The 27,223-nt window shown below is 39.7% G+C and overlaps 1 protein-coding gene across 7 annotated transcripts in view; it reads left to right on the top strand.

Annotated features, from left to right (window-relative positions):
• The window catches only part of RBKS (ribokinase), a 99,003-nt gene that overhangs the window by 32,806 nt on the left and 38,974 nt on the right, over window positions 1-27,223 (top strand). For all 7 annotated transcript variants that reach the window (XR_004257250.1, XR_004257251.1, XM_032239493.1 and 4 more), the window contains exons 3-6: window positions 8,519-8,582; window positions 9,510-9,572; window positions 14,003-14,167; window positions 23,606-23,697. Coding sequence is in view for 5 of the 7 variants with exons in the window: in XM_032239493.1 (XP_032095384.1) it covers window positions 8,519-8,582; window positions 9,510-9,572; window positions 14,003-14,167; window positions 23,606-23,697 (384 nt within the window). In the remaining 2 variants the exon portion in view is untranslated. The remainder of the gene's footprint in view (window positions 1-8,518; window positions 8,583-9,509; window positions 9,573-14,002; window positions 14,168-23,605; window positions 23,698-27,223) is intronic.

Genomic DNA, 27,223 nt, shown 5'->3' with positions numbered 1-27,223 from the left:
GATCAGAAATGAATCTGGGCCTTAATGAACTTCATATAACTGATCTTTTAGCATAGTTTTGTTTTCATATATGTAGAGATATGGTATTGTAACATACAGTAGTCTTGTTTTTATCCATGCTACTGAAATAATTTGAAAATAAGTCAAATGAAATGGGCTGCCAAAGGTTCACATTTTTCATTTTTTATGAAATTTTAAGTTGCTAGCATTATAGTGTTAGTATAACAGGAAAGGTAGATGATTGTGTTTGTTTGATTTTTAGGGAAAGTGAGGCTGGGTCTGCAAATTTTTAGAGGGTAAGAAAAATGTAAGAAACTTAAAAGAATGAGGTTTCTCATGTGAACTATGTAGATTTTACCAAAAATTCTCTGAAATGTCATTTTTCATTGCAGTCAGCACTTTTCTCTCCACAGGAGTTTTTAAATGATGTATAAACTATACAATTATCACTTCATCTGCTAGCGAACTGTAATTTTATTTCTAACTTACAATTAACATAATTTTCACATGGATATTTGGTCAAAAACATCACATGAAGCATAAGATTCAAAGTAAGAAACCCTCTTTTGCTAAGATTGAGCTCTTTATAGGTTTAAAATATCGGTGCAATTAATCAGCAATTAATTATGTTCCAGGAATTTTGGAGCTGTGAGAGGGGGCTGATTAAAAACTTTGGCCTGACCCATCTCATACCTGATTAGCTATGAAGGGTTTGGGGAGTAATCGGATGGTGCTGACTTAATTAAGAGGACCTGGAAACTGGAAAGAGGATGATATAATTTCCTGTCTAGGAAAACCTGGACATAGAATTGGTGTTGGAAACTATCCACCCAAAATGGCTTCCCTGGGAAGAGGGGAGTTCCTAGAGCTGGAGACGTTAAAGGAGAAAATAGAGAACCCCTCCCTCTTGGAAGCTTTATAGAAGCTATTTATGTAGCCATTAAAGTCAAGATTGGATGTCCCCTGGGATCTCTTCCAACCCTAAGATTTTGAAATGGATTTTATTTTAGGTCCATTGAATTTGAGGCAAAGAAAGAAATGAAAAAGAGAAATATTTGAATTATGGAACTGAACTTGGGAAATGAATCCTGAAACCATATGAGTGGATGGGAGAGGAACAGAAGCAGGGGCCTGTATTTTGGGAAATGTTCCAGTTAGGGGGTTGATTAAAGCAAAAGTACTAATTGTCTTATTCTGGTTTGTCTATAATGGTTTATGTTGGCATCTGTACAAATTTGAAAGTTCTACACATCTACCATGCCCTGATTTAGTCATCTAACATTTAGTACCATAGTGGATTTTAGCCGTGCAGAGCTAACCCATAGGCTATGTGCTCAGAGGGCAGTGTATGGGCTGTTAGCAACTATATTTACATGTACATTAAATTATATGCTAATTAAGAGGAGGGTTATTCAGAACTTTTTGGAAAAAGGGTGGGGAGTTTCCAGAACTATGTAAGGTAACTTCTGGGCCATTGCTATGGCATTTGTAAACTATCATGGGTCCAGTAGGAGTGTCTTGTGCTAATGAGCAGTGAGGCCAACTAGAGGTCGCTTTCCTTGGTTTCAGCCAGCTTCTTCACTGCACCATGTTTTTACCAGATTCTGCTTCCACCAGCAGGGTCCAGCTGGAAAATAAGTCCTGCTAGCCTCCTAACTTGATGCATGAAGGCGGTCCTCAGGCTAGTGCCAGGCTGCATGCAAATTATCACTGGTCCAAACAGTACAGGAATTGAGAGTAAGCAGTTAGAATCATTTATAGCAATTTGACAGAATAAATTTATAGCTGTTGAATATAATAGTCATAATAAATTAGGCCTTATAGTTTGTATGACTCTTTTTTGTTTTCATCTCATTGTTATTGTATTTTATGAAATTGTTAGTCCACAATGGATTGAAAGCAAGAAAAGGAAAAAAAAAGACCAGTCCTTCTCCACAGATAGCATAGCTTGAAAAGCAGTGCATTAGCGTATCCATCACCTTAACCAAAAAGTACCTTCTGTGCTAGATTACTGTGGGAGAATCATGTGATCATGCATTGAGATTTTCATTTTCAGAGATCAAAAATTAGTCACTAGGTCTTTCCAGGTAATATATAATGAAGTGAAATCTGTCCTTTCCTGAACTCCGTTGAAAGACAGCTAGCTAAAACTAGTTGGCTATGTTGATTGGAATGCTTGGCCATGTGTTCAAACAAATGATCCTATAACCAAACAAATAGTATACACCTTATATAAGAAAAAAATGGTAGAAATTAGAGAAAGTAACTGGATTATTTTCACCACTCTCAGATAATCAGGCCTCATAATGGTGATTATAGCATTAACTTTGTATATTAAAGGCCTTTATTTTTTCTGAGACAAGATCTCACTCTGTTGCCCAGGCTAGAGTGTAGTGGTACAGTCTCAACTCACTGCAGCCTCAATCTTCCCAAACTCAGGTGATCCTCCTGCCTCAGCCTCTCAAGTAGCTGTGACTACAGGCACATGCCACCATGCCCAGCTAATTTTCGTACTTTTCATAGAGACAGGGTTTCGCCATGTTGCCCAAGCTGGTCTCAAACTCCTGAGCTCAAGCGATCTGCCTACCTTAGCCCCACAAAGTGCTAGGATTACAGGTGTGCATCACCATGCTTGAAGGCCTTTTTTCTTTCTCCAGAGACAGGTTGCCTAGGTTCTAGTACTATGGTGCAGTCATGGCTCACTGCAGCCTTAAACTCCTGGGCTCAAGCAATCCTCCCACCTCAGCCTCCAGAGTAGCTGGGACTACAGGCATGCAGAAACACACCCAGCTAGCTAATTTTTAAATTTTTTGTAGAGATGACATCTTGCTGTGTTGCTGAGGCTGGTCTTGAACTCCTCTCTTCAAGGAATCCTACCACCTCAGCCTCCCAAAATGCTAGGATTATGGCATAAGCCACCGTGCCTAGCCTAAAGGCCATTATTAAGATAAACACCCCTTTATCTAGGATTTAAACAACAAGCAAGCTTAAATAACCAAGATTTTATATATTATTATTATGTCTTTTGTTGTAAGGCCACAAATGACAAATTAAAAGTTAATATGAAGGATTTATTCAAAAAAGCAATGGCTGGGTTTTGTATGACAACAAATGCAGCTTAGTCTCCTCAGCTAGCTGTTCATTATACCCCTCAGGCACTGAAAAGTCACAAAATGTCTTAAGTCACAAGGATTACATTATATTCATCTTAGTTTTAGTGTTAATCATATTTTCTGTATTCTAATGCTTTGAAAATTGGTAACCTGTTTTAATATATGTGATAACTTCTTGAGCAGAATATTCAGTTTCAAGTGGCCTTGGGTAGGATATTTTGCTCTTCTATATTTTATTCACCCCCAAATATATGTTGAAGAGCAGAATTACTAGATGGTTTCTGCCATTTGAAGATTCCAAGCAGCCTGAACAACCATTCCTCAATCATTTTGCAAAATAGAAGTTATGGTACTGACTGAAGTTGCCCTCTTCAGCTTCAGGTCATAGTTTTGGACTCTGGAAGATATGCCAAGGCTCTCCTTCAGTGCAGAAGGAGCCATCCCAGTGGTAAGAGTGAAAGAAGCACCTCAGCACCCTTAGCTGGAACAAATCCTCTTGTTCCTCATACACTCAGCCCTTTTGCTTTCCATACCCTTGCTACATTGTCAAATAAAGAAGCCATTAGTCACTTGTGGATATTTAGATTTAAATGAAGTCAAAGTTAAAAATTGAATTCATCAGTCATATAGTCTGTATTTTGAGTATATGTATTGGGCAGAACAAATAGAAACCATTTTCTTTATTGGACGGCACGGATATAGAACATTTCATCACTGCAGAAAGTTCTGCTGGATGGGACTACTCTACAATATTCAGGACAGAAGTGAGTCTGGGATTCCCAAAGAGCATTTGAGTTCTGAGAGTTGCCTTGGCTTATGTGCAAGTGCTTGTCCATAGTTGCTCTTGACCAGGCTTCCATCATGTGGAACAAACTCACACAGGCAGGCTATCTCAGACTATGGAGGTTTCCAAGAATCTTTCTGCCCAAAAGTATTTCACTGCTATAGCCAACAGAGTGTGAGAGTGCCTTCAAGGAGGCTGTTGGAAACAAAACCTTGTATGGAACCATTCTAGAATAGTTTGGGTGCTTGTAGTCATGTTCCTTGAAGAATGAAACATGACTACCATGACTACAAGATGGGTCCAAGGAAAATGAACAGAAGGACAACTAGTATGATTAAATCCTAAAGAGTCTCCAGTAAGCTTTTAGGAAGACTAGACTGGCCAGGTGTGGTGGCTCATGCCCATAATCCCAGCACTTTGGGAGGCTGAGGCGGGTGGATCACAAGGTCAGAAGATCGAGATTATCCTGGCTAACATGGTGAAACCCCATCTCTTTGTAAAATACAAAAGAAAAGTAGCTATAGTCCCAACTACTCAGAAGGCTGAGGCAGACGAATTGATTGAACCTGGGAGGCAGAGATTACAGTGAGCCCAGATCACATCTCTGCATTCCAGCCTGGTGACAGAGCGAGACTCCATCTCAAAAAAGATGACTAGACTAACAAATATGAAATTGCCAACAATATAAGATTGTATTGAACTATGGGCTTGGTTAGGAATCTTACAGGAGATCTGTTATGAGAATGTTATAGGAGATGAAAGGATTAACAAGGGCCAGACTAGGGAAGGTAGACCCTAAGTTGATGCTTGAAAAACAAGTGAGGTTGATTTGGTGGAGGAGAGGGCAAAGGAATTCTAAGTTCTCAGAAATGATGGCAAGGAAACAGACAGGTTTTTTTCTATTGATATATCCAGAAAGGAACAGTTTTCTGTGGAAGAATAGAAGACACCAGGAGTGACTAAAACTTGGATAGAGACATAATCCACTGAAGTAATGCTCACCTGCAGGACAGAAAAACAGAAGTTCAGTCCAGAGGTGGCAAGCCTACAGGCCTACAGGAGCCAAGCAGGTAACAGAAATTGCAGTAGGTTAGATAGGGACTGTGATGAAGTCAAGAGCCTATGCCTACTTTAAGGTACTCCCCTCTCAGTTCCAGGTGGGTTGCCTTGCAGGAATGTGGACTCAGTGTTACCAGAACCTCTGAATTTTCAGAACCTCCTGGAAATCTGTTTTTTTGAAGTCTTCTAATATGTAAATATTTAGAACTGATTAAAATTAAAAACAAAAATAGCAGGGCATGTACACCAAAACCTGCACACAGATATTTTAGCAGCTTTATTCATAATTTCCCAAACTTGGTAGACATCCTTTAGTAGGTAAATGGATAAATAAACTCAGGTACATCCAAACAATAGAATATTATTCAGCCTTAAAAGGAAATCAGCTATCAAGGCACAAAAAGACACAGGGGAGGCCGGGCATGGTGGCTCACACCTATAATCCCAGCACTTTGGAAGGCCAATGCAGCAGATCACCTGAGGTCAGCAATTCGAGACTGGCCTCAACAACATGGAGAAACCCGACTCTACTAAAAATACAAAATTAGCCAGGTGTGGTGGCATATGCCTGTAATCCCAGCTACTCGGGAGGCTGAGGCAGGAGAATTGCTTGAACCCAGGAGGCAGAGGTTGCGGTGAGCTGAGATCATGCTATTGCACTCCAGCCTTGGCAACAAGAGCAAAACTTCATCTCAAAAAAAAAAAAAAGGCACAGAAGAACTTTAGTTGCATATTACTAAGTGAAAGAAGCCAATCTGAAAAGGCTACATACTGTGTGATTACAACTGTATGATATTCTGGAAAAGGCAAAACTATGGAGGCAATGAAAAGATAGTGGTTGCCATAGGCTAGTGGGGAGAGAAGGATGAATATACAGAATACAGAGGATTTTTAGGGTAGTGAAACTATTGTGTATGGTACATAATGGTGGGTATATGACATTTTACATTTGTCAAAGCCTGTAGAATATTCAACACCAAGAGTGAACCTTAATGTACACTATGGAGTTCTAATGATAATGATATGTCATGTAGGTTTATCAGTTGTAACAAATGTACCACTTAGTTGCAGGATGTTAATAGTGGGGGATACTAATTGCAGGAAGAGACAGAGAGTATATGGGAACCCTGTACTTTCTACTCACTTATGCTGAGAACCTAAAACAAGTTTTTAAAGCCTATTTTTTAGAAAACAATAATAGGACAGATGAAACATATCTAGCAGTCACATTCAACCTTCAACCCACCAATTTACAACCTCCGCTATAGATTCAACTGTAGAATTCAATCCAAGATCCAGCCAAGGTAGCAGTCAGACAAATGGTTAGCTTTAGAGAGGTATGGGAAAAGATAACAGGGGTGTCCTGACTTGCACAGTGATTGCAGCACCACAGAGGCCAGAAATGGACAGTAGGGATTTGTTGGTAGGATGCCAGCAGTTGGTATCAAAGGCCTTGCAATCATAGCTTTCTGGCTTTGAGCCAGAGACCTAAAGGTCTGGCCCCTGCAAATGGCTGGCCAGGCAGAGAAGAGTGCCTGTTCTGAAAGAGCAAGAGGGCTAACAGATGATTAGGGCACACACTCATGCTGACAGAAACAGGGAGAGATCAGTTACCGAAGTGGACCACAAAGCAAGAGTTTGGTCACAGGATCCAGGCACAAACACAGCTACTTAAATTATGGTTCAGTGGTTCAGAGTTACACTAGGCACTAGGTTAACTAGCTTTTTCCTTTCTTTTTCTTTTTTTTTTTTTTTTTTTTTTGAGGCGGGGTTTTGTTTTTTTTTCCCCGGCGGGAGTGCATTGGCGCGATCTCGGCTCACCGCAACCTCCGTCTCCTGGGTTCAGGCAATTCTCCTGCCTCAGCCTCCTGAGTAGCTGGGATTACAGGCACGCGCCACCATGCCCAGCTAATTTTTTTTTGTATTTTTAGTAGAGACGGGGTTTCACCATGTTGACCAGGATGGTCTGGATCTCTTGACCTCGTGATCCACCCGCCTCGGCCTCCCAAAGTGCTGGGATTACAGGCTTGAGCCACCGCGCCCGGCCCTCCTTTCTTTTTTTTAATGGAGATCTGTATTTCTAGGCTAACTAGTTTTAAAGCTAGTCAGGACTTTTTTTTTTTTTTTTTAACAGTCTTGTTTTGTCGCCCAGGCTGGGTAGTGGCACTATCTTAGCTCACTGCAACCTCTGCCTCCTGGATTTAAGCAGTTCTACCTCAGCCCCCCAAGTAGCTGGGACTACAGGCATGCACCACCACACCCAGCTGATTTTTGTATTTTTAGTAGAGACAGGGTTTCACCATGTTGACCAGGCTGGTCTCAAACTCCTGACCTCAGGTGATCGACCTCAGGTAATCGGTCTACCTCCACCTCCCAAAGTGCTGGGATTACAGGTGTGAGTCCCTGTGTCCGGTCTGAAGCTAGTCAGGGCTTTTTAAGTAATAGACAATAGACACCCAATTCAAAATAGCTTAAGCAAAAATAAATAAATAAATGTTTAAAAAATAATGTATTGCCTCATGTAACTGAAAAGCCCAATGGCAGAGCTGGCGTCAGAGACTTAGGGGTCCATTAGGAGTCTGTGTCTGTTTGTGTCTGCCATCCTCCTGCTTTCTATTATGTTTCTCTATTTTCTTTCTAGCTACCTCCACGTGGTAAGCCCCAGTAGCTTCAGGCTTACATTATTTTACAGCCAGCAATCTTACTGGGAAGAAAACTTGTGTTCCCTGGTAGTTTCAAGTCCCAGGATTAAGTCTTATTGGACTAATTTAGGTCACATGCCCATTCATGAACCCATCACTGTGACCAGGGTGGTAAGACACCCTTTTTTTGGTAAGACACCCTTTTTTTTTTTTTTTGAGTCTTGCTCTGTTGCCCAGGCTGGAGTGCAGTGGCACAACCTCAACTCACTGCACCTCTGCCTCCCAAGTAGCAGGGACTATAAGAAACACACTTTTTAATCAGGCCTGGGTTCCTTGTTCAACCTAATCACGTTGTCTATAGAATGGGACAGAAATGGGTGTCCAAAGGAAAAACTGAAATACCTTTAACAAAATAGATGTTAGGATGCAAAAACAGAATTCTGTTATATCAAGTTACCCAAGTTAGCTGGGGCCTTTGAAATTTCCTTCTCTTTGCCCCCACGTGTCAGTGTCAAAGGAGAAGATAAGAAGATTCTGGAACATGAGGCAAGTCATGACAAGGATGCTCATATTTACAGTGAAGTACAAACAGCTAAGATTCTTTATAAATATTGAGGGTTGAAGATGGTAGACAATTGCATCTCCGTGGGAATTATCACATGAACAGCTCAAAATGAAATTGACTTAATGAGTGACATTCATTAAGTACTTCACATTTTAAATAGGCTATAAGTCAAACATTATTATGTAACAATTCTATGGGCTGCAATCAAGCCTAGCATCTTAAGAAAATTAATTAGTTAATGTTTATAAAGTACTGTGCAGATATGCCCTTTTAAAATGCTAAGTATTCTAAAAACTACATTGTTAGCATTTTACTAACTATAAAAGATCTAATATTCATTATTTCTTTGGTACAGGTTGGCAAAGATTCTTTTGGCAATGATTATATAGAAAACTTAAAACAGAATGATATTTCTACAGGTAAAATTCCCATCTTTTTTAAAGTTAGTGTTTATAGCTTTTTTTCTGTGATTTTGTGATGTGAAAAATTGAATCTAGAGAATTAGTAGACCTTCCCCTGTTGGCCAGAGAATTTTTATGTACAGGCTTTGTCCATTCTTGCTTAAATGTCCTTTGGTTGATTCTTCCATGTACATTCCTCCAGATGGGAATAAAATTGTAGGAATTTACAAACCTTTATCTCATGGATATGTGACAAATGACAAGGAGAAAAAGGTGCTGCATTCACAGAACATGTTTGAAGAAAAGTCATTGAACGTTATAGCTGGAAACAATCATTAGAAGCCATAGAGGCTGATACCATTATTTCACAGAAGAGAAAACTGAAGGCCAGAGATGTTCTGTGATTTTTCCAAAAACACATGGTTGGAGCTAGAGCCAGGACTATAATGAAGATCTTCTGACTCCAGTTCAGGGCTCTTTGCTGCTACCAAAGGCTGCCTGGTCAGCATTTCTGTTTATATGCCAGACCTTGATTCTTGGTGAAATACCAAGCTTATGAGAATGAAAATAATCAGACAAGTTCATTTTATAGGTTTGACCTTTACTTTTTATCTCAACTCTGACATTCCTTTCAATGAAGAACGTAAGTGTGTTGGTCTAGAAAAATGCATATGTATACAATTATGAATAACTGGAATTGAAAGTAGAAGCAGTTTGGTAGGTTGTTACTAATGCAGAGAAAAGGTGCAACTAAATATAAAGCTGTCTATTTTTCTTGTATAAATGATGGGTATAAATTAGCACTAATTACTTATTTTTTTTATCATTCCAGATGGTTAAAGGTTAAAAAGTTTTTCCAAGTATTAGTGTTGTATCGAAATTGTTAAAATAAATTATCCATGCCAGTCTGTATACATGTGATTGTAATTTTCTTTTTTCTTTCAGAATTTACATATCAGACTAAAGATGCTGCTACAGGAACTGCTTCTATAATTGTCAATAATGAAGGTAAGCGTTTTGCATATTGGAGTGTCATTTCATAAGACAGTTTATTTCCAAAGCTAGATCGGAAGCATCTATTTTTACCATGATTCTATGGACCTCTTACTATACCCACCACTCCAAGGCCTAAAACATGCTTTTTCCAATCCAAATATAAATGTGTTTCCCTTTATTTATACTTCTCACATTGATCATTCAGATCAATTTTCAGACAATTTTCAAAACTGTCTACCCACTATATATGAAGTTGCCTCAAAATACTATGTATATGCTCTAATGTCCCCATTACCCTTCATGTAAACTTTTAATTGACATTTGTCTCTAAAAGCAGTCAAGCATTCATCTGTCATTTCAGTTATCCTAGGTAAATAAATGTAAATAGGTGCAAAGAAAGTTTGATGAGTCATATTTATAGAATATGTTCTGAGCAAATGGCAGCAACTAATTACATCTAACTTATCGTTAGTGTTCAATTTTGCCTGCTGTTTCAATGGCAATCAAATCTCAAAAGTCTATATATACAACTAAGTCTGCCACAAGGCTTTGCCATAGTTGAAACATTTACCTTTTAAAATAGTAATTGGGCCTGGCACAGTGGCTCACACCTGTAATGCTAATATTTTGAGAAGCCGAGGTAGAAAGATCACTTGAGGCCAGGAGTTCAAGGCTGCAGTGAGCCACAGTCCCACCGCTGCACTTCAGTCTGCATGACAGAGTGAGACCCTGACTCTGAATAAATAAATGAATGAGTGAACAAATGAATGAATGAAAACAATGGCTGGGTGCGGTGGCTCATGCCTGTAATCCTAGGACTTAGTGGGGGCCAAGGCGGGTGGATCATTTGAGGTCAGGAGGAGTTCAAGACCAGCCAGTTCAACATGGAGAAACCCTGCCTCTACCAAAGATACAAAAAAACAATTAGCCAGGCCTGGTGGCACATGCCTGCAATCTCAGCTACTCAGGAGGCCAAGGTAGGAGAATCGCTTGAACTCGGGTGGTAGAGGTTGCAGTGAGCCAAGATTATGCCACTACAGTCCAGCCTGGGCGACAGAGCAAGACTCTGCCCCTCCCCCAAAAATATATATATAAAATAACAACCTTCAAGTCAAGTTTTCATAATTTCTGCCAACTGTTTTAATTCTAAAAACACCTACATAAGATTTTTTAAAAATCAGAATCAATATTCAGAAGGACCAATCATTTCATGGGGCACCTTGGACGGAACCTCATGTGTTATAGACAGTGTGCATTGTGTTAAATTAGGATTTGTCACAATGTGTCTTTTATTTATAATGTAGTGTTGCAAGATCATTTCTCACATAAAATACAGTATTTTTAACTCAACTTTAGTGATTCCAAGTTGCAATAATAATATATTTCACCTAGAGGTGGTAGATAAGAGTTTTCATTCTAACTATAGAAAGCCTGTGTTCATTTAAGCTACATTTTAAGTAACTATTCCTGCCAACAACAGCTCATTCCTTGTCTTAAACCTCTTTTTTGTTGTTGTTGTTGTTCTAGGAATATCCTCAAGTTCTCTTTCTTATCTGTGAATCTTGCAAAGATATAATGTAATAGTGTGTGCTGAGTGTCTACTTTGGTAGACCTTGCCTTGTTTACCATGTACAGTAATGCCCTCAAGACTATAGGTGGTAATAGAAGAATTAGGACAAATACACAGAGATGGGACAATCAGCTCCTTTAAACAAAAGGAGCAAGTTTGCAAGATAAAGTAGTGAGTTTAGTTTTGGTAAGTTAAATTTGAGGCATGAACAAGCTAGCCATGTGGCATTGTCTATCAGACAGTTATAGTCTTAGGCTTATTGCTGAGCAGCTAAGGCCAGTTCAAAAATTTGGATCTGGGAGACAGCAACATGGAAGCAGCAGTTGACTCCAACAGAGAATGAGGTCACTGAAGGGGAGATGCAGTCTTTCAGCAAGTGGTTCTTTGAATTTTTCCAGGACTGAGGTTAGGTTTATGCTGAACCATCCTCACTTTATTAAGTCTTCCTCATGGCCAACAAACACATCTGTGGTAAGATGAGAGAAAAGAATTTGTTCTGTGTTGAGAGGTGATTTTAGGTCATGTCTATACAACATCAGCATAAGCAACCTGGAGCACAGAAAATGCCTGCTACAACCCATTCCTCCAGATCAGTATTGTCCAATAAAAATAAAATGCAAACCTAAAGTGCAATAAAAAAATACATATATATATATATATATATATGTAAAATAAAATGCAAGCCACATGTGGAATTTTAAATTGTCTAGTAGCCACATTTTTAAAAGTAAAAAGGAACAGGTAAATTTAACTTAGGCAATATATTTAACCCAATATATCCAAAATATTATCATTTTAGTTTATAATCAAAATTTTATCTTGGCCAGACATGGTGGCTCACACCTGTAATTCTAGCACTTTGGGAGGCCATGGTAGGTGAATCACTTGAGGTTAGGAGTTCAAGATCAGCCTGGGCAACATAGTGAAACCCCATCTCTACTAAAAATGCAAAAAAAAAAAAAAAAAATTAGCCAAGCGTGGTGGCACACCCCTGCAATTCCAGCTACTTGGGAGGCTGAGGTGGGAGAGTTGCTTGAACCTAGGAGGCGGAGGCGGCAGTGAGCCAAGATCATGCTACTATGCTCCAGCAACAGAGAGAGCGAGACTCCAAAATTTATCTTATTTTTTTTTAATTTTTAAAATGTTAAGAATTAATGGATATTATACCTTATACCTTATTTCCTTTGTACTGTCTTTGAAATCCACTTGTAGTTTACTTAAAGCACACCTCAGTTTGGACTAGCCACATTTCTTTTTTTTTCTTGAGACAGAGTCTTACTCATTCTTGCCCAGGCTGGAGTGCAGTGATGTGATCTCAGGTCACTGCTACGTCCGCCACCCAGGTTCAAGTGATTCTCATGTCTCAGCCTCCCCAAGTAGCTGGGACTACAGGTGCATACCATTATACCTGGCTAATTTTTGTAATTTTAGTAGAGATGGGTTTTCACCATTTGACCAGGCTGGTCTCGAATTCCTGACCTCAAGTGATCTGCCCACCTTGGCCTCCCAAAGTGCTGGAAATTATAGGTGTGAGCCACTGTGCCCAGCCAGGACTAGCCACTTTTCGAGTGTTCAATGGCCATATGTCGCTTGTGCTCATGACTACCATATTTGGCAGCACAGCTCTTAAGAGTTCACCTTACAGAGGAAATGCACCACCACCCTCTCTCATTTAGGTGGGATTATAGACAGCGGGTCCAAGTAATAAGAATATATCAGGGCCAGGCACAGTGGCTCACACCTGTAATCCCAGTACTTTGGGAGGCCTAGGTGGCTGGATTGCCTGAGCTCAGAAGTTTGCAACCAGCCTGGGCAACACGGTGAAACCCTGTCTCTACTAAAAAAATAGAAAAAATTAGCCGGATGTGATGGAGCTACTCGGGAGGCTGAGGCAAGAGAATTGCTTGAACCTGGGAGGCAGAGGTTACAATGAGCTGAGATTGCGCCACTACACACCAGCCTGGATGACAGAGGGAGACTCCATCTCAAAAAAAAAAAAAAAAAAAAATTCCTTAGTTCTGTTTCTGTTTGGTTCATTACAGTATAGGCCAGATATCCCCTCTCTTCTATATCTGATACAATTTTCTGTCTGTTAGATATTTAAGATGTGTTTTGATTGACAGAATCACTTTTTAGAATACCATAGGATACGAACTGCTTGCATTCTACAGTGTCACACAAGTTTATTCCTATTTATATTCGTCTCTATGGCATCTGTCATTTGGGATTCAGAACTGCAACCACATACATATACCAGATATTTTCCACAAAAGAAATATTTGGCTGAGCACAATGGCTCACACCTGTAATCCCAGCACTTTGGGAGGCCAAGGTGGGCGGATCACCTGTGGTCGGGAGTTAGAGACCAGCTTGACCAACATGCAGAAACCCCATCTCTACTAAAAGTACAAAATTATCTGGGCATGGTGGCACATGCCCGTAATCCCAGCTATTTAGGTGGCTAAGGCAGGAGAATTGCTTGGACCCGGGAGGCAGAGGTTACAGTGAGCCAAGATTGTGCCATTGCACTCCAGCCTGGGCAACAAGACTGAAACTCCATCTCAAAAAAAAAAAAAAATATCTTTTTAAAGTATGTTATATGTCATTTCTCAACTAATATTCTTTGTATATAAGAATATTGGGAAAATCTTTTTAAGATTTTACTTAAGGTGATCAGAATAATGTGAGTCTTACAGAGATATAAAAGTTACATTTGGAACTCAGAATTCTAGCTGATACCTAGAAATGTTAAAATTGATACAACACATTTTTTATAATAACTTTACAAGGGTGATTGTATTAATAACACTGCAGAATATCATTGCTTGGCTTTTTTTTAGTTTTGATATAAATAGGTGGAATTTCCTTATAGGCCAGAATATCATCGTCATAGTGGCTGGAGCAAATTTACTTTTGAATACGGAGGACCTGAGGGCAGCTGCCAATATCATTAGCAGAGCCAAAGTCATGGTCTGCCAGCTTGAAATAACTCCAGCGACTTCTTTGGAAGCCCTAACAATGGCCCGCAGGAGTGGAGGTAATTACACATGTTTGTCATTCTTTCTATGAAAGCTTTTATCGCTGTCTTAATTAAAGTTAACCTTTTAAGTTAAGCAAAGCAATACTCTTTCTGTAGTAAAATATTCTTCCTTCCATCTGTTAGATTCACAGTCTTGTGGTTCTTGATAATGTTAGAAAACTGTACAAACAGGGTAAAAAAAAAAAAATGAGTAGCATTTCCGAGATCCCTCAATATAACTCTTCAATGTAGTTGGCAGAAATGGTACAAACAGAGTTAGAATCCCTGAAGCAGCCCCTTGTTCAAAGTACACTTTAACTTTAGGTGTTGAAATGTTTTCTACTCTGAGAAGCAGAGGTTAAGCTGCATGTTATACATACAAATACATACAGACATACATACATACATACATACATACAAAAGTAACTGGGGCAGCCCAGTTACTTTTTGATAAACATCTCTAGGAGGTGAAGATAGTTTTTTTCTCCTTTTTGTAAAATTTTATCATCTTTTCAATAAACAACAAAAGATTATTTATATGTAATATTTTCTGTGTTATCATTGTCCATTGACATTGCCTCTTTTGTTTGACCTTTGATTTTGAAAACTTTCCAGCCTACAGAAGCAGGCAGAATTGTATGATGAAATCTATCACTCAGCTTCCACAGTTATCAACCTGTAGCTAATCTTGATTCATCTGTTCTCCCATTCACTCCTCTTCTCTTGCCTCCAGCAAATAACAGACTTTTAAAAAATCCAGATAATTTTTTTGCTTCATTTTTAACACTGACTAGTGGTGAAAGCATCTTCTAAATTAGAATCCCATTTCTGTCCCTTGTCAGCTTCATGGTCCTAGCAGAATTACCTGATTTTTCTGAGCCTTGTCAGTAAAATGCATATAGAAATACTCTTATCTGCAGAATTGCTCTAAGGATGGAATAAAATAAAATATGATGTCAAGCATGGTGTAGTACATGTTGGTAAGTCCCAACGTTTTCTCTTCCATCTACTACTCTCTTTAAATTAAAATTAGGATAATATCCTGATCAAGCATCATTTGGTTAAAAAAATCAAAATAAATAGTAGCCACTCTAACATGAGGACTTCTTGATATTGTGGCAATAATTCTGTGATTTTTTAAAAAAATAAAATAGAGAACCACATCGACTTTTTCTCAAGATCCAAAACTAAAAAGAAAAGGAACAGTGTGTATGTGTGTGTGTGTGTGTTTATATAAGTGATTTCTCCCAAAGTGTATAGTGTTCTACATAGAAATAAATGGAAAATAAGTCACTGAAATGATTTTGTGGAGAATTTTTAAATGTTCATCCTGATTTAACAAATTTTCCTCTTGGCAAAACAACAGGCTGTGGTAAATTTTCACTGACATTTAGTGTATTTTTAATGGACTTGAAGCTGTCAAAAAGAATTCTAAGCCAAAACCCATTTGGTTACATTTTCTCAGAGTGTCACAGTAAAGTCTAATGCTTATGGTACGCATTCTCTGCACTGTGCTCATCTCAGCCGAGTGATGTGAATACAGTGTGCCACCCTGCTCCTGCTCTTGTCTTTCTTTGTATAGATCAAAGCATATTCTTGTGTAACTTCTCTTTTTTTCCTACTATCCCTTGCTGCTCAGAGATCACTGTTTCCTCTGTCCTAGTCTAGTTGCCTGTTACCTACCCAGCTTGTGGAGGAGAGAAAAGGTACAGCAGCCACAGTTGAGGATCTAACCTTTCACAGGTGAGACTAGAGTAATCCCAAGGGGCAGGCAGCCTACCCTGGGGCTATCATTGGGTGGGGTCCAGAAAGACTTCCTCCATCCCCTTCCATGCAGCTCTTCCAGTTGGGAGCTGGAGGACCTGGGGCGGCAGGAAGGTGGGTAGGTGACGGTGGGTCACAGACCACTTGACCTACTTCACACTTTCACTAAGAGCCAGCATGCCTAGGTATTAATTCTGCATGAATGTTGTTATATAATAATATCACAAACAGTAATACCATGCATTTACATGTACATTACAGCTTATAAAGTACTTTATTACACATTTTATCCTCAGAAAAACCTCATGTGAAAGATATGGCAGGCATTGTTCTCTCAGATTAAAGGTGAGAAGACCGAGACTGAGAGATTAAGTAATTTGTTCAACCAGTGTCACACTTTAAGTCGAGGAAACCAGGATTTCAGACTCTACGACCCAAGTTCTGTCTCCTAGACCACTCTTTAAACTCCCACAATCCATTGATTACAGCAAACTGAGCCTTTATGAAGAGTATCTCTAGAAAAGTGAAGTCTGTAAGTGTTAACACTGTCCAGCACATGTCCTAAGCTTTGTGTGTTTTTGCTGCTCAAGAAACAGAGAAGAGGCTCTAAAGTATTTTCAGCACTATGACCCCAATAGAAAACACACATACACACACACACACACACACACACACACACACACATGCACACAATCACACACAGTCATCTGTTCAGAACTCCTCCAGTCAGGTGGCTTTCTCTGGCCACGTCACCTGGTCCCTTTTGGTAGATACTAGCCAGATGCAGCTTAGATTCTATTCCATGAGGAGGGTCTGTGTGACTGTGTGTGTCTGTGTGTGTGTGTTTGTGTGTGTGTGTGTGTGTGTGTGTGTGTGTGATGCATCATCATTCTCATATGCAAGAAGAGTGGTATAATGAAAGGAGAACATTGAGTTGGGAATCATGAAATACGGCTTTAAATTCATAATCAATCAGCAAATGGGGCATCTCAGTCAAGTAAATCAGTTCCTCTCTCTGGACGTCAGTTTCTTCTTCTGCGAAACCAGAATTGGGCTGAGAGCTCTCAGAGTTCTTTCATGTCACTTTGGACTGATCCCAGAGCAGAGTGGGCAGAGCTTAATGATCTCTTGAGCACTGAGCACCCTACCCTTTGCCCCAGGAAGCTGTGTATATGCTGATCAGCATTATTCCATCTTCAAGAAAGGTGATGAAGTCATCATCGTCATTATCGTCTATGATTATCACGGTTGCATTTTTACTGCTTACAAGTAGTGAATTTTGAATTAAACACATTGTGTAACTAGATGATACTAATGTAACAGCTATGATAATCTATAGAGGAAAAGATCTTTGATATACTGTCTCAAAACTCTCTGTCTCCAACAAAATGAAAGCATTGATTTTAAAGACATAGCAGCTAAAATACCAAAAATCAGTAGCCCTGTATAGCTCCCATCCTCACCAGGCCATTATGCTAGGAGGTAAGCCCACTGAAGAGCCAGTGCTGCAGCTGCTTGTGATGAAATTATGCATGTTGGTTCTGGTCTTTATATCCATTTCCAAACAAATGGAACAGTACACGAACAATGATAAATAATTGAGATTGTAAAATTGCCAAAGTTAAATTCTAAGTATGATACAAAATATCTTTTAATGCCACTTTAGTCCTTCTGCCTTTGGCAAGCGAAACTTCTTGTCTGGCCATCTGGACTTTCACAATGACATTATCCAGCACATAGCCCAAGTTTTGAGTGTTTTTGCTGCTCAAGTTACAGAAAAGAGCCTCTGGAGTAATGTTCAGCAAAGACAGTATTTTTAGTATCCTAGTATTCTCACAGTGTCTCCATTTAGGGTGATTTTCTTCCCTGGTTTCTTTGAGCAAATTATTAGGGTCTTCCTAACTGTCCAGCCCCTGCCCTCCATGGCAACACCATAAAGAGCTTCTGCCTCATTTTCCTGCCTTTTAACCTATACAAGTGCTCCTCTGGGCCTCACCAGTTCCTTACTGACATTATTGTGCTATCTATTAACATGCAGTTAAGATAACTAAGAGTTTAGTCCATCTGACATTGTAATTAATAATAATTACTATTGGGTGCTGCCAGTCACCTCTGAACTCCAAGTTACTTTGTGGTACATTCTGTGCTCTCTAGCTCTGCCTGCTCCCAGGATGACATCATGTTTTCCACCTTGTCTGTTACAGATTTGCATTCTTCTTTGATTAACTACATCCACTCATTCATGTTTCTTTCATCATGGTAGAATATTTATGCTCATTTGTGGTAGCACAAACTGAGAAGAATGGCATTTACACTTTTCCCCTAAATTTAGTTACTAGTCAGGCTCTAAGCCTATGTATCCTGTTACTGTTGAAGAATGCTGTCCCTCAGTAAAGTACAGGCAAATAAGATTGATTCTTAAACAGTATTTACAATAAAATTATAGAATTCCTTATTCTAGCAATTGAGACTTAAATTTTAATGTAATTTTTCCTTAAAATTTGTTTTTATTGTGGAAAATTTCAACTATATGTGGACATACAGAGAATAGTATGCTAAATCCATATATACTATCATTTAGCTTCAACAGTTACCAACACGTGGCCAGTTTTTTTTTTTCTTCCTTTAAATTCCATCTTTTATTTTAGATACAGGGGGTACACAAGCAGACTTTTTTTTTGTTTTGTTTTTGTTTGTTTTTTGTTTTGTTTTGTTTTTCTGAGGCAGAGTCTCACTCTGCCTGCCCAGGCTGGAGTGCAGTGGTACAATCTTGGCTCACTGCCACCTCCCAGTTTCAAGTGATTCTTATACCTCAGCCTCCCAAGTAGCTGGGATTATAGGCATGCACCACCACACCCAGCTAATTTTTGTATTTTTAATAGACACAGGGCTTCACCGTATTGACAAGGCTGATCTTGAACTCCTTACCTCAGATGATCCACCTGCCTCAGCCCCCAAAGGTACTAGGATTACAGGTTTGAGCCACAGTGTTGGGCCTTCATATGAAAATTTGTTACATAGGAATATTGTGCCCAGGTAGGGAGCATAGTACCCAAGAAGCAGCTCTTCAAGCTGTGCCCCTTCCCATTCCAGTACTCTGTAGTATCTGTTGTTCGCATCTTTCTGTCCATGTATGTGCAATATTTTGCTCCCACTTTCAAGTGAGTACATGCACTGTTTGGTTTTCTGTTCCTTTGTTAGTTTGCTTAGGATTATGGCCTCCAGCCCCATCCGTGTTGCTGCCAAGGAAACGATTTCATTCTTTTTTATGACTATAGAGTATTCCATGGTGTATATGTGCCACATTTTCTTTATCCAGTCCACTATTGATGGGCACCTCGGTTGATTCCATGTCCTTGCTATTGTGACTAGCATGGTGATGAACATACAAGTGCATGCTTCTTTTTGGTATAATGATTTGTTTTCATTTGGGTGTGTACACAGGCATAGGATTGCTGACTTGAATGGTAGCTTTATTTTAAGTTACTTGAGAATCAGCCTCCGAACTGCTTTCTACAGGAGCTGAACTAAGTTACATTCTCTGCAGCCTCAACAGCATCTGTTGTTTTTTGACTTTTTACTAATAGCTGTTTTGACCAATGTGAGATGATATTTCATTATGGTTTACTTTGCATTTCTCTAATGATGAATGAAATGATGAGTAACTTTTCATATGTTTGTTGGCAACTCATGTGTCTTCTTTTGAGAAATGTCTGTTCATGTTCTTTGCCCATTTTTTAATGGGGTTATTTGTTTTTTGCTTGTTGATTTGTGTAAGTTCCTTATAGATTCTGCCTATTAGACCTTTGTCAGATGCATAGTTTGCAAATATTTTCTCCCATTCTGTAGGTTTTCTATTTACTGTATTGATCATTTCTTTTGCTGTCCAGAAGCTCTTTAGTTTAATTCAGTCCCACTTGTCAATTTTTGGTTTTGTTACAGTTGCTTTGAGGGACTTAGCCAAAAATTCCTTGCCAATGCCAGTGTCAAAAGGGTATTTTCTAAGCTTTCTTCTAGGATTTTTATAGTTCAAGGTCTTACATTTAAATATTTAATTCATTTTGAGTTAATTTTTGTAAATGGTGAAAGATAAGGGTCTAGTTTCATTCTTCTGCATATGGCTAGCCAATTATCCCAGCATCATTTATTGAATAGTGAGTCTTCCCCACTGCTTGTTTTTATTACACATGGCCAATATTGTTTTATCTGTATCCTGATCATGGCTCCCTACCCCGCACTGCCACCTTGGATTATGTTAAAACAAAACTCAGATGTTATATCATTTCATTCATAGTATACCTGTTTTTTGATGTAAGATACTATATGTTTTAAGAGCGATGTCTTTGCATACAGCACTTAATCTGTAGCTCATTAATTTAGTAAGTAACCTCTCTGACATTTTTTCTTCTATGTAAGTATAAAAATGTAAATACATATATAGTTATATATGTTTGTTATTTGTTCTTTTGAAAGAGGGAGGGTAGACTGGGCATGGTGGCTCACACCTGTAATCTTAGCACTTTGGGAGGCCAAGGTGTGAGGATCACTGAGCCCAGGAGTTCAAGAACAGCCTGGGCAACATGACAAAACCTCCAAAAAAAAAACACAAAAAGAGAGAAAGAGAGAGAGAGAAGGGGAGCAGGGCAAGGGAGGGGAGGGGAGGGAAGGGGAGGGGAGGGGAGGGAAGGGAAAGAAATTGGCCAGGCATGGTGACAGGTACATGTAGTTCTAGCTACTTGGGAAGCTGGTGGGCAGGGATCACTTAAATCTGAAAGGTGGAGGTTGCAGTGAGCTGAGATTGTACCACTACACTCCAGACTGGGTGACAGAGCCATCTCAAAAAAGGTGGGTGAGGTGGGTGGAGTAGGTGGGCAGTGCAAATGTGCCTTGTTCATTTATAAATAAATTATAGAACTCTTTCTCTGACAAACGGAGATCTACTTTATTCTTTTTAACAGCTGTAGTGTGTTACATCAGACATGTATGTTACAGTTTTGCTCTTGTTGCCCAGGCTGGAGTGCAGTGGCACAGTCTTGGCTCACTGCAGCCTCTGCCTCCCAGGTTCAAGCGATTCTCCTGCCTCAGCCTCCAGAGCAGCTGGGATTACAGGCATACACCACCACACCTGGCTAATATTTGTATTTTTAGTGGAGACAGGGTTTTACAATGTTGGTCAGGCTGGTCTTGAACTCCTGACCTCAGGTGATCTACCTGCTTCACCTTCCCAAAGTGCTGGGATTACAGGTATGAGCCACCAAGCCCGGCTTATGTCATAAGGTTTTAAACTAATTCCGCTTGATAAATGTGTAGGTTTCTTTTTGTGTTTCCTCTTGCAAACAAGAGCTGTACAAACAACATTGTATATCATCTTTGCATGCCTATGATTTCTGTAGGATGGGTTTAGAAAAGGAATTGCAGGATCAGGCAATTTCTACAGAAATCAGGATTTCTGTAAGATGGGTTTAGAAAAGGAATTGCAGGATCAGGAAAAAATGGATCTTTTAAGAATGGCTCCACCTGCATGATCTGCACATGTACCCCAGAACCTAAAGTACAATAAATACAAAGAAAAATTAAAAAAAGAATGGCTCCTACCATGTTGTTCCACACTGGTAGCTTGCTCTAACCTGTGCTCAAATGCTGATGAATGTAGATTTGAGGATCACACTAGGCGAGCAGTTGTTTCCATTTAATGTTTGAGGAACATTGGGAATGATATATTGTCCTGAAAACCTAAAAAGTTTAAGTGAGTGTGTTAGAATACTGGACAATGAGATCCTTTATGTGTAACTGACATCTCTAAGACCACTGAGAAGTGAGAGAACCAATGAGCAATACTGTTGCCAGGCTATAAACTCCAGAAGAAGGCAGAAGAGATGGGTAGACAGGCAGAGGTGTTGGGCTATGTGTAAAGGACAATATAATAACAGTAATAATCCTTTACATTTGTACAGCACTTTAGAGTTTACACTGGGCTTTTACATCCGTTTTCTAATTTAAGCTGCACAATAACTCTATACAAAAATCTGAGCAGCCAAAAATATACCATAGAATTTCTGTGGGTGGACATTCTGGATTCTAAAATAACAAAAATGTGGGAATAGTATTAGCCTATACTGGGCAAGACCCACTGACTGAATCAAAATTTTAGGTAAGACCAAGGAAGGTGCAAAAGTAGACTAGATGTCCTCACCAGGCTGAAGTAGCAGATGGTTTCCATTAGCCACATGCTGATTAGCTTCTTCCCAGGAATGTGGAATGGATTAGTGCCCAGCTGGCTATGTGAGAGCCACCTGGAGAACTTGTGAACATGCAGATTCCCTGATCTTACCGCTAGAGATTCTGAGTCAGTGGGTTTGAGGTCAGTCCTAGAAATTATGTATTTTAACAAGCTCTCCTAGTGATGTTGATATGCACCCAAGTTTGTAAGCCACTGCTGAGAACTGCAGCTAGAGAATTTTACACTATGGGTCTATAGTCGATGAGACTACTTAACACGCATGTCAGTGCACCTGGGTTGAGAAAAGACTAACCAATCTAGTTGAGTACTCAAGTGAATAAGTACCATAACAAAGAGGAAGCTTCCTATGAATGTCATTTCTAAAGACTTGAAATATATGTGTGTATATATATCTATACACATACACACACAAATATATATATCATGTATATATACATGTATCACATTACATATTCCAACTTGGGTGACATGTGTATCACATATTACCAAGTTCCAAACCAAAGGGTGTTTTAAAATATTGTTAATTGGCATTGGGGTATGTGTTGCTGTGGACAGAGTCCTAGCCTAGAGAGACCACTTTTTTTAGAGTGGACCAAACTCTGAACTTAAACCCAGAGGAACCCTGGGTAGGAGTCCAGCTTAACAGTGTCCATTGTAGGACCTTAGACATGTGACTTCATCTTTCTGAACCTCACTTTCCTCCCTCTGAAAAATGGCTGTGATGTATTCATTTCCCTGTGTCTGCTCTTCCCATCTATCCTTCTCTTGTAGTCTCTCAGTCTGAGCTAGCACCACCCTCTGATTGAATTCCTCCTCCTTTCTCAGTCTTTTTTTTTAATATTCCCAGATTGCTCACAAAAGCCAAGAATGTAAGCTTTTGTGTAAGTGCATATGTTGCAGGAGTAATTGTGATATATTTGGGAGGCATACATAGGTGTACAAAACATGCATACGCACATGATCTTCGTGCTTACTATTCCCACCGGGAACATTCTGAACTCTTCATTGTTTCTTTCCTATCAGCTCTTTTTCTTCCCTGGAAAATGGATTTATGAACTTGCCTTGAAACCAAGCACTTAAAGTAACACACAAAAATGCTCACCACCCTGTTCACATTCACACATGTCCTTTCATGCCACAGCATTTTTGCTTTTCTCTGATGTTCTTGTTGCCTTTGCCTTAACTCTATAATCATGTTGACTGTAATATTGCCGTTTTTCCTGGAAGGTGAAATGTTGTAAAGTACAAAGTAGAGAAAACGGAACTAAGGAATTGGTAGCAGGCTATTGTGGAAACTGAGAGTTCATACTTTTCTCTATATCTGTAACTAAGTGGATATTTAACCAGATGAAGACAAAAATGAACTCGGGGATTTTCCCTACTAAACATCTGTAAATGCACCGTGTTAAAAATGAAAACCAATAATAAACCCCTTTTCCATTCCTTTGTAGTGAAAACATTGTTCAATCCAGCCCCTGCCATTGCTGACCTGGATCCCCGGTTCTACACTCTCTCGAATGTGTTCTGCTGCAATGAAAGTGAGGTAAGGGTGAATTGCTTTGGTCATTCGGTGAGAAACCAAAAGTTCGAGCAAGTAGATGAAGCAAAGGGGCAGAACTAACTACATCAATTTGATGACGTGAATTCTCAGGCATGGTGAAAACAGATTTTTTCAGTTTACTGGGGTGTGGAGAAAAGGAAATTAGTAAATCCTGGGGGGAAAAAGGGATTCTCTGAGTCACTTCCATATTCTAGCACTTATCAAACCTCAGCTAATTTTAGTCCCTTCTTTGCCCTCACACTATGGGTGTTTTGTTTTCTTTTTTAATTATTTCATATTCTGCGAACTATAGTAGAGTTGCCAGGTTTAGCAAGTAAAAATACAGGATGCCCAGTTAAATTTGAATTTCAGATAGATAATAAATAACATACCTAACAAATTTATACTGTAAAATTACCTGTCAGTTATGTTAAATTCAAATTTAACTAAACTTCCTGTATTTTATCTGGCAACCCTAATCAGTGTAAAACTCCTGGAGGATCTGCTACATTCTGTTGTGAAGACCGTGTCATGATGTGTACATCTGAACAGACTATCTATCAATTGGTACAATCAGAAAGGGTATTGTACCACCCTTTCTTAAGTATTGTTAGAAAGAAAATTGTAATATTTCTCCCTTTTTATAATCCAGAAAGCATCAGAACAAAGCTCTCTCCCATTATTGGGATGCAGGTATACACATTAGTGAATGTAACATGGAGAGAAAGAAATTAATGAACTGTAAAAGTTGAATTTCCATTTTCTGTTTTTGAGACGGGAACTCACTGTGTCACCCAGGTTGGAATGCAGTGGTGTCATCATGCCTCACTGCAGCCTCTACCTCCCAGGCTTAAGCAATCGTCCCACCTCAACCTCCCAAGTAGCTGGGACCACCATGCTTGGCTAATTTTTAAATTTTGTGTAGAGATGGGATTTCGCCATGTTGCAAAGGCTAATCTTGAACTCCTGGGCTAAATCAGTCTTCCTACCTCAGCCTTCCAAAGTACTGGGATGACAGGTGTGAGCCACTGCCTGGCCTAATTTTCCATTTGGTTTAAAGGTTAAATGAAGGTTTCTATGATTTCTTGACCTGCTTTCTTGATAATTTCATCTCTCAAAACATAGAGGAAATAAGAAAGAAGACTGCTACAAATAAACTAATTTTAACAAACCACAATAGGTTATGCAATATTTTTTAGCAACCACCATGCTAGGAAGAAGGAATTGTGGGAAATGGTGACCATTTCACAATAAGAGGTTAGAGTACCCTCAACTGCTAAACTGGCCTAAACTTTCCTGCTAGATACTTGAAGAGCACTCTATTTATTTCTCAAATGTTCATCACAGCTCAAATTACTTGTTCAATTCTTCTGTCTTTCCCATTAAATTACAAGTTCCATGAAGTCAGAGACATCTGTCTTATTCACTGTTGTATCCCTGATGGCTATCCCTGTGTATGTAGTTATCTATTGCTGCATAATAAATTACCTCCAAAATGTAGTGGCTTACAACAGCAATAATTATTTATTGCCACTCCCAGCTTTTGTGCATCAGGAATTCACACAGGGGATGGAATGGTTTGACTTTTCTGCACAATGCCCGTGGCCTGAGTTGGAAGACACAGAGGCTGAGAGCTGGAAGTTTTCTTCACTCACATACCTGACAGTTGATGCTGGCTTTTGGCTGGGGGCATAATGAGGTTGTTGGCCAGAACACTTACACATGGCCTCTACTTGTGACTTGGACTTCCTCATAATATGGTGGCTGGGTTTCAAGATCCAGCTTCCCAAGAGAAGGAGACATCTGGCAGAAGCCATGTTGGCTTTTATGACTTAGCTTCAGAAGTCACACAGCATCACTTCTGACTCATTCCATTGATTTAAGCAGGAAGGTCCACCCTAGTACCCGACCCCTTAATAGAAGATTGTCATTGGCACAGTGTGAAACCAGGATGTATGATATGATATGTTAATATGTTTATCTTTGGAAAATAATATCTGCTACACTGTACCTACACATTGTTGGCACTTAGCAAATGCCTATGAAAAAACTCAGGTCTTTTTTTTTTTTTTTTTTTTTTGAGATGGAGTCTCTGTCGCCAGGCTGGAGTGCAGTGGTGCAATCTCAGCTGACTGCAACCTCCACTTCCTGGGCTCAAGCAATTCTCCTGCCTCAGCCTCCCAAATAGCTGGGACTACAGGCACGTGCCACAGCACTGGGCTAATTTTTTGTATTTTTAGTAGACACGGGGTTTCACAGTGTGGGCCAGAATGGTCTTGATCTTTTGACCTCATGATCCGCCCACCTCAACCTTCTGAAGTGCTGAAATTACAGGCATGAGGCACCACGCTCAGCCAGAACTCTGGTCTTTAAGGAAATTGGTCTCAGAAACTTAATGGAAGTAAGAAAAACATTAAAAGCTTAATGTTCTTACAGATGAACTCTAATCACAGTGATAATGTAAATTCATACTTATGATACTGTGCTCCAAACACAAACCATTGATATGTAAATATTAAAGGAGACAATGAAAAGACACAAGCTCTAAAACAAGATAAAAACTCCACAGATCAGAAATGGAACAGCCTCACAGAGCATTCAGCCCTGGATATGCTGGCCGTATAGCCCCAGAAACAGGCAGAGGTGGTAGGAAGTTTGCTCACTGTGGGTCATGGGCACAAAAAGTGTGCCACTTATAGGGGACTGAAGCCAAGCCCACCAATGGAAACCATACATGCTGGGCCGTGGCTTCCCTGCTAACAATAAAAGGTGGAGGAAGCTCCTACCCCTGCTGCCTGAAGCATATATAAGGCTCCCAAACCGAGGCGATAGGAGGACAAAGACACAGCCTCTGACCAAGAAGGAAACCAAGCCAACCACTGACACTTAGTGACTGGACTGGCAGTAGCCCCAGAAACAACAGAGCAGGAACTCCCTATTGCCAATATAATACCTGGTTCTGGTTTAGAGACTCTTATGTGCCTGGTGGATGCTACTATAAAACCACTGAGGGCCAGGCATGGTGGCTCATGCCTGTAATCCCAGCACTTTGGGAGGCCGAGCCAGGCAGATCACAAGGTCAGGAGATTGAGACTGTCTTGGCCAACATGGTGAAACCCTGTCTCTACTAAAAATACAAAAATTAGCTGGGCATGGTGGCGGGTGCCTGTAGTCCCAGCTACTCACAAGACTGAGGCAGGAAAGATCTCCTGAATGCCAGGGCATTGCTTTTTCGGCTGCCTGTCAGTACCTCTCCTAATCTGCTTCCATCTTCTCTGGCAAAAACAAACAAAAGAAATGAATAGTCTGCACACATGGAAAGCAAAAACTGGAAATTTGAGAAGAGACACTGTGGCCCAGGAGAGACCTGGAAGAATTATGCCCTTAGGTGCCAAACTTACAGGTTCAATTTATACCCAAATCATTGGCAGTGATCCTTTCCTTTCTCCTTTCCTGCCTCCCTTCCAACCTTCCTTCCACCACCCCCTTCTTTTTTTTTTTTTTTTTTTTTTTTTTTTTTTTTTTTTTT

This window comes from Sapajus apella, unplaced genomic scaffold, assembly GCF_009761245.1.
Source record: "Sapajus apella isolate SASKATOON/1434 unplaced genomic scaffold, GSC_monkey_1.0 scaffold44, whole genome shotgun sequence".
Taxonomy (NCBI): Eukaryota; Metazoa; Chordata; class Mammalia; order Primates; family Cebidae; genus Sapajus; species Sapajus apella.
This window is presented reverse-complemented; position numbering and strand designations above follow the sequence as displayed.